The 9,117-nt window shown below is 39.3% G+C and overlaps 1 protein-coding gene across 1 annotated transcript; it reads right to left on the bottom strand.

The window, feature by feature from the left end:
• On the bottom strand, positions 1-2,446 carry LOC139475966 (uncharacterized). Its single transcript, XM_071259184.1, has 4 exons — positions 2,272-2,446; positions 1,787-1,840; positions 893-1,016; positions 1-643 (listed from the first exon to the last, which is right to left on the bottom strand). The coding sequence occupies exons 1-4, from the start codon at positions 2,444-2,446 to the stop codon at positions 1-3; spliced, it is 996 nt and encodes a 331-aa protein (XP_071115285.1).
• Positions 2,447-9,117: the final 6,671 nt, after the last annotated feature.

Genomic DNA, 9,117 nt, shown 5'->3' with positions numbered 1-9,117 from the left:
TCAGTCAAAGGTAAGAAAAGTGTTGTAAAACGAATCATCCTTTTCCGGTTTTAGTTCTGGGGTCTGATCATGCTCTGCCAAAGTTTCCGTAAGGCATTCATTGAGGAACTTCAAATTGACAGAGCGTGGAGGAATATTGTAATCCGTTCCATTGAGAAGCTTGACCAGGTCCTGAGTGAAGTAACTTTTCTTGGCATAGTAAGACTCTTCATCTGCAGCACACGAACCCCACTGAACTGCGCGTGGTTGACGTTGTTTGCTTGTAGAAGGTCCTTCTTCAAAGAGTTTCCAAAAGTCAGGTAGCCTCGGAATTGGTTGTGTGACTCCGCGTTTCCTCCCTTTGGCCCCAAGGGATGCAGCGCTAGCCTGACAACAGTCTAGTATGAAGAGATACCGCGTGGCCTTCAAATTTCTAAACAAATCTTTGAGTACAACATCTGTGATGTAATCTTTGTCCCCTTGACCTGTGTGGAAGGTACACTGGTTTTTCTTGGGAACAGTCATGTGCCCGCTGTAGTAAAATATGAAGAAGTCCTTCTGGCCGAAGGTTCCCCTCATTTTAACAAGCTTGTCATGAACATGGGATGCCACAGTGGTCCCGTCGGTCACATCTGTCCCGATCACCTCATGTATGTTGCTCTCACTGAAATTGCAAGTTTATGGTTGATGATGATTAACCATAAGTATACAGCGTTGTGTATGTTTTATACAAGGTATCTTACATATAACGAAGGGACAGTGGTTACCCAGTTAAGCCGACAGGATCCGCTGGTCGTGGATTCTACTTGTGAAGCTTCTATTAGTTTTGTCACGTTTGACTATTGCTCTTGGGTTAAGCTGACGTATATGGCGTGCACGCCAACCCACTGTTTATCAAGATCTAACAACCAACCTCAGTTCAGGAAAGGTTTCACCGATGGCAGCTTTCATATCCATGACATCGTTTTTGAAAATGTGTTGTTCCTTTTTCTTTTGGGAATCTGCTGCTACTAATAAGACGTGTGTGTTTCTGTGGTCTGAAAATATATCAGCATCACTTCAGGTACATATATTATGAGTTGAGGGCTTAGTCCTCGTCCCTAAAGAGCCGTGCATCAAACCGTATGCCCTGAGGGCCTTCAACGAATTTATCTCATCGCAATGTAAAAACCATTTAACACAATTTGAAAACAAACGAAGCATTTGGTTATCGCGGTAGTGTCAGGTTAGATCCAGACGACAATTTGCACCCCCCCCCCCTTTTTATTTCGAAAAAACCTTTATTTCGTATAAATTACCACTAAAGACAATAAATAGATCTTAATTGTGCACCCCCCTTTTTCAAAAAAGCTGTATCCGCCCATGCATACATTACACAACACGGCGTTGCTGTAAGGAGCTTGAGTTATAGAATATTGAAGACAAAATGGCGATAACGGCAGTGAAATGTATTGAATTTATAAACATTTATTATTTACATGTAAAGAAAGATGATATATATATCTCATTTCATTTGGTTAATTTATGATTACGAAGCATTAGTCAGGTATTTTGTTTCAGTTATATACAGTGGTAAAATATATCCTAGTACTTTGTTTAGGTTTGGCTTATGGCATATAAAACATTCGTGTTAGACCAACCTTCAGTAGTACCAAGCACCTATCGTTTTTGTTTTGTGGTTCAGAGATACCCACAGTATTAAAATACATAGAAGATAAATATAACCTCAAAGATTACACATATTGTTTATGACATGACAATGTATAGGTTCGGCTGATGTCAAATATGACTTTCGTGTTTGACAAACCTTCAGTTGTCTTTAAGGGAAACTTTACACCACGCTTTCCTCTCTTTGAGGGACCTGCAAAAAATAACTTGCACATGTGGTCTATGTGGTCTGTGTTCCCTAGTTGTCACGATGTACTATAAATTTGTTACAAAAAGAGTTTTTCATCTTGAGATTCCATGGTAACCTTCCTGCAACCTCATGCTTTGTCTTCTGGACTCATTTTTGCAATACGTCCAAAAAGTTCAAAGTTTCGTTGCTTGCAGTTTTCTTTATGAAAACTATAATAAAGCTCTCATTATAGTGGCTTTGACTCTAAAACATGATGGATATTATCAACTGAGTGATCACCAGGTGATATAATTAAATTTAATTTAGATATATTTTTTAAATGATTTGTTACTTGTTGCTATCAGGCAGAAACATTGTCGATGCGATGTACATTATCATTTCTCTGTTCTAAGCTAAGCTAAGTATGACTATACGTCAGAGGAGATATATTTTACCTGCAGTCTCCGTACGTCTTCTCTTTCGTGATGTCCTGTGTTGGCCAGCTATCTTTCCTTGTCGGTAAGCCTTTGATGCTACCCGTTTGACAGAATCACTGATTTTATCAATGTCATCTTTCAAACTTCCGAGAACATCTTCTTCGTGAGAACAGAAATCCTTCTTCGGTGGCATTATTCGGACTACAATATAAAAGGATCAAATAATGGTTAGACATATCAAGAGTTTTGACACGCCCTTTTGCGAATACACCTTAATCAGGGTTACAACATTCAAAGCCTTAGTAGAGCTGAGATCTATCTTTCATTTTGACTTGTTCCAAATGTTCCCATGTTTTTACCAGGAGAACAATTGACTTGCCTTTCCATGTCTTGGCGACGGGTGCCACCGATGGGGTAGGATACGCCCACCTTTTCTCGAACACCTTATGTAATCACTATTTGATAGTGATTCATTAACACATGCTCATGATATCGAAATCGTACACTCAACTCATCAAATCATGAGATGTCTCATGAATATGGAGGGGCTGTGTCACTTTTATTAGCAGAATCACTATCACTATCAAATAGTAAGGCTGCGTTCAGGAAGTTGTCACTTGTAAACGAAGTCCCTTCAGATTACACAAGCATGAGCTAGTGTCATGAAAAGTAAACATCACATAGTAAAATAGAATATCTACCCTCGATTTAGTTTTATCGGCAGCATGTATCAACAATAGAACCATATTTCCAGTTCTGAGTTATTAGAGTTATTTTCCCTCGGATGTGTTTATTTCATCAATCGTGAAATCGTGTTACAAAAAATAAATATAATTCATGTAAAGTACCAGGACATTTTTGTTGCTGGGGTCTGAGGTGGGTGTTACTGGTGATCCTCTTTCATGGTTTATATCATATTTCACAGAAAACCACCAGTCAGTGATTATTGATGGAGTGACATCAGAGAGAAGGGAACTGAAATTTGGAGTGCCACAGGGATCTGTTCTTAGCACAATATTTTACACTGCGTACACCCCATTAGCTGGAACAACTGCGAAATATCAGTCGTGATCATTAAATTGCTCGACATAAAGAGAAAGTTGAAGTCATCCGTCTTGTCATACAGTCTTGTGGAGAGCGTTTTGTTACTCTGAATCTTTATGCATATATCTAAATATGAAACAGATGAAGTGGTCTTACTGGTGTTTTTTATTTCTAGTTCAGGTGGGTAAATCAGTGGAAGCGAATTGGCTCTATGTTTCCTGCTTTTGACTTTGCCAATCCGAGCAGAAATCCTGATTGATATGCATAAAGAAACAGATCAGCATAAAGGGGAGTGCAATTGGTGTCCATGGGAATGCCTACTTCTTGCCTAAATGTCTCGCCCCCACATTTTACATAGATGTTATGAATGAGGAAATGCAGCATTTCACATATTGTGGCATTTTGCTTTCAGTTTGACAAATTGACCTGAACTCCTGAAGATAGATATTTAACTATATCTATGGCCACCACATTTTGTCATAAAAGCCTCATGGATCAAGGAATCACGTTTGTCATGTTGGATAGTGATGTACAAAATTGAATAGATATGGGTTTGGCAAAGTTCTTCCTCAATTAACATACTGGCCTTGTATGTGATATTATTTGATATGCCACTTATACTAAGCTCTTTGATAAAAACCCAATATAGTTATCCTTGCATATAATGTTTTTGTTATTCGAGGCCTTTGTCAGTGGGAACAACTACAACAATTTTCACGTAGTGCAGCCAGACTTTGGATGCCTTTGTGCATTCTACCAATGAAAACATAACACTCTAACTTTACCCATTCTGAACAACAATCAACAGGTTCTTCTTCTCTATTTGCCCTCTTATTGGCATATGCTTCGACAGCATCCAAAATAATTTTAAATTGTGATCCCAATTGGTAGGAGGTTCCTCTCGATATTTTGGTCAACATTTAAAGAACTGAAGAAGATTCTTATTGTCATTAATATGATATGACCTACAGGTTGGTACCAGTGTGTCTTGGCAGCCACAAGTAGTGGTATGTACATCATGAGTTGCCAAGTCCACGTTCTGCAACACTTTCCTATAATTGAACAAACTGGATAAAATGGTGTTCGTATAGAAAAATAATATAGTTGGTAGCTCCTGAAATTTGAAGTGTGGCATTAAGAATAGATGTTTACAACTTTATTCTGCATGACGTTAGGCAAAGTCATCTGACAAGCTACCGCTACATGTTTTAAATGTGTGAGGAAGTATTTTGCCCTTACGGTGTTTGCCATACTTTGGTTTGCCACTGACCTATATTTACATCCCATTGATCATGGTATTTCCTTTCTAATCTCATTTCACAACAACAGCGGTACATTGCTAACAATTCACACTCCTGTCCTGGTTCTGTTGTTGATACAATAGGTTAGTTGAAACCGAACACTATTCCCATGCACTCCACCTCACATATGGTTTAAAGTCCACTTGGTGTACACTACTGACGGTTAGGTTCATGTCCACACGACTGTCCTAGTCTTATGCCTTTGCTGGTGTGTAGCTCCGTAATATTATACCATTATTCTTGATAATGCGATTACCTGTAATTGTGGTATTTCTTTTATACTGAAAAAAATTTGTTGGCTCAGAGTAAGTTTTGCAATTTAAAAGCAAATAGTTTGATGTATGTCCTGACAAAAAAAGGTTTGAAAATACATTGATTTACATAATATACTACTCAAAATTTGATAAGGATCACTAGGTGATATGTGTGTAAGTTACCACAAACATAACAAAAGACATGACTCTGACTCAGAAACGTGTTTAATCATGTTATGAATGATAATTCATGAACGGCATGAACTTGTATCAATATGGAATGTTTGAAATCTGCAAACACCAAAAGGCATTTCATTAAAAAATGTTAACAGTAAACAAGAGAAAGAATTACACAGTTATGAGGGATAGTCCATCATTACACTTAGTCGATGAAGTGTCAATATCGAGTATGACCTCCCCTTGCATCAATGACGGCCTGACAACGTCGAGATATGCTGTCAATAAGCACCCGGATGTTCCCAATGGGAAGGTTGTTCCACTCTTCCACGAGGGCATGTCCGAGCTCTGCCAAAGTCGTGGGTTGTGCTCTACGGCGTGAAAGGGCAACCTGCAGCATGTTCCAGACATGCTCAATCGGGTTCAAGTCCGGCGAGCGAGCTGGCCAATCCATGCGGACAATTGTCTCCTGCTCAAAGTACTGCTCAACCACCCTGGCGCGATGAGGACGCGCGTTATCATCCATCAGGATGAACTCAGGGCCAACAGCACCAGCGTAGGGTCTGACGTACACATCGAGGATCTCATCCCGGTACCTCACCCCCGTCATTGTTCCTCTCTCCAGGACATGAAGATCTGTCCTTCCATCTCTGTTGATTACACCCCAGACCATGATGGAACCACCACCATAACGGTCATGTTCACTGATGTTGGCATCATGGAAACGTTCACGTTGTCGTCGCCACACCCGCTGCCTCCTGTCTGTAAAGTCCAAACAATACCTGGACTCATCGGTGAATAGAACTGGAACCCAATCGTTCCGTGCCCAAGTGACATGATCTTCAACCCATTTCAATCGCTCCCGCCGGTGTCGAACAGTCAGGGGGATTCGGACACATGCCCTTCTCGAGTAGAGACCTGCATTGTGAAGACGATTCCGTATCGTCTGAGTGGACACATTCACCCCCGAGGCGTTCAGGAGGTCGTTACGTAGGCTGGTTGCTGTCCAGCAGGGATGACGTCGTGCCTGAAGAGCCACAAAATGATCTTGGCGTTGGGTTGTCGACCTCTGACGACCACCCCCATGTCGGTGTGCTGCTGTACCAAAATTTTGCTGTCGGGACCAGGCCATGCTTACAACGCTCTGGCTGACGTTTAGTGCATTGGCAACGTCACGTTGTGAATAGCCAGCATCAAGCATTCCAATACATCTGCCCAGTTGTTCTGTCGTCAGGCGACGCCTTACACGTTGAGGGGGCATTGCGTAGATAAACGTAGTGTAAACACTCAATTGAGTTTAAAGTTTCAGAATGAATCAGACACCGTTGCCTGATTGGAAATCGTGCAATGGTAGCAAAAGCATGAACTGTGATGTGAAACGCACTTCCCATGGCATGAAATGCACGTGCAAGTGTGTTGGAGACGTTTTTGATTTCACTTGAACACAATATTGCCAGTTATGCAGTTATTTTGTTTTGTTTTTAAGAAAAATATCTACGATCCTTATCAAATTTTGAGTAGTATATTTTTTTTGCTTATTCAAGTAGTGACTGAATGAAAAAACGGTATCTGACAAAAATCCCGCCCTTGCTTGAATGTAAATTATCTCTTACAAATAGAAAAAACACCCTACCCCAAGAATATTGCAGGATCAGTCGCTGATAAACTGAACCTTCCAAATGGCAGTTTCATTATTCAAGTTTAAGTGTTTTTCGATATCCTTTAAGCTTTAAAACATCGCCAAAATTCATGACTGTCTCGCATGAAATGCGCGAGCATTTCCAATTTCTTTGTGTTCCTGATTATTCTACCAGTTCGGAGCAGCCGTTATTTATGTTTGGGCCCTTGACGTGCGTGGTAATAAGACTTGGCTTTGGTTGGTTGGTTGGTTTGTTGTTTAACGCCGCACTCAGCAATATTCCAGCTATTTGACGGCGGTCTGTAAATAATCGAGTCTGGACCAGACAATTCAGTGATTAATATCATGGACATCAATCCACGCAATTGGGATCGATGACATGCATCAACCTAGTCAGCGAGCCTGATCACCCGATCCCGTTAGTCGCCTCTTACGACAATCATAATTGCCTTTTACGGCAAGCATGGGTTGCTGAAGACCTATTCTACCCCGGATATCTATGGGTCAAAGAGGTTTGAAATCGACTGTTGTTTAAATTTGAGCAGTGACGATGACATTATTGTACATTGCAGTACCTAGAAAGTACCATTATAGTGCCTGACGATGAAATGGCACAGAAATATACTCTAGAAAGGACAAGTCAATTCAGTGGGCTTGCAATGTTTTCAAAAGCTGACAAATTGTAAGATGCCACCTAATGTTCCTTATTATTTGTACTCCGGTCCATAAAAAACTTTTGGCAACCAATGATCTTCCATCACAACTGTCGGAAAACATAAGTTTTGAAAGCTGTACAAATATGCTGAATTTTCTGGAATATTATCTGATATAAATGATAAATAGTTATCTCCTAATCAAATCCATTTTAAGGAATGTCGTTGTGAAATAATGTTGAAAGCATTAAAATAATTATGACATATCGCAGAGTGACTTCGACGAATAGCTCATTGCCCACACAACCAACCAAAGGAGTGACGATGTTCGACTCTATAAGAAGGACAGTGACGAACAGGGTGTATGTTTGACAGACAGTAAAAACTATGTTTGAAACAAAAGAGCCATGGCTTAAATACAGATACATGTATGTATTGATTGGGTCATGCATTCAACAAGTAAGTATAAATACAACGTTAATCTATTTACTAACCTTTGCAATCTTCTTTTTGAATGATATAAGCTATATTGTTAGAGGTTATATAGAGGCACATGCACATTTTGATTGGATCATGCGTTCAACACGTAAAAATACTGATGATGATTTACATGTCACACACACCGTGCAGGATTATAACTATTGTATGTCAGATGCAGATAGTGTCTGGTCACTTGACGCTATATCATATAAAAATAAATTTACTTGTAAAGTTTCGACAGTTGGGTGTAGCTTTATGATTCATTTAAGTAATCCCGGTCAGTCAATGCTCACACTAACAGTCAAAAGAACATGTCATGGTCGGAAAGGCATGCTTTATATTGTGTATGTTTTTATTTGATCATCTGGCGAATTCACTTGATACATTGTTTCATTTTATACAACAAGTTATCTACAGAAACAGACAACCAGTCGATGTATATATTCTAGACTATCCACATTTCTATGCAAATAGGTGTGAGTTGCGTTTAATTTGCTACCGGTAGAGCAGGATATGATGACCCTTTTCGCGAAAACCTGGTGCCATCACTGATTTTCAGTGATCCATTCATATAATTTGCATCACTATGTTGTCTTTTACGCCCAAATGAATCTGTTTCCACGCAGAATCGAGATTGAATATTCCCCAGCGCTGACGTTTTGAGTATAAAACATGTCACCTTGTTTCAGAGTTAGTACTATTTTGTCTGAATGTTCCTTTTTCAGTTCCAAATCACATAATGGAAAGGGTTTTGTCGCTGGTATTATCATGTCGAATGAAACCTCAGTGTCGAAAGTAAATGATACAAATTTTCAGGCATTTCGTACAAGGGACTCTACGATTTGGCGTCTTTACATCACATTATCAAAACGTGTTTTCGCATAGTCATCCATCATAGACCTGCACTGATACAAAAATAAATTTACAATCAAAAAAGGGGATCTTGCCAGTGTTATCTTTAACACGTGTTGAAATCCATGAATGTGTATTTTCAGTGCACGTGTGAATATAGATTGGAGAGTTTTTATGTTAATTTTGAAAATGACTTGTGGTACAAATGGTATATGTAAAACGATAAAAACATTTAACAGGTCATACACATTTAATAGTAATTAACGGGGTCATCGCATCACATTAAGTTACATCTAAGTATATTCCATGTTGATTAAAGGGCATTATATATGCCAGTCAGTTTCACAATTACCTTAAACTTACGAAGCATATTAACATGAAACAAAATATAGATCCGTCTACATTTCAGCATCGACTGAACATAGGCATGTATAATGTGTGATTGTTTTCATCAAAGTGAAAAT

Source organism: Haliotis cracherodii, unplaced genomic scaffold (assembly GCF_022045235.1).
Source record: "Haliotis cracherodii isolate W230 unplaced genomic scaffold, xgHalCrac1.p SCAF_3, whole genome shotgun sequence".
Taxonomy (NCBI): domain Eukaryota; kingdom Metazoa; phylum Mollusca; class Gastropoda; order Lepetellida; family Haliotidae; genus Haliotis; species Haliotis cracherodii.
Note: the sequence above shows the minus strand (reverse complement) of the source record. Positions and strands in the feature narration are given on the sequence as shown.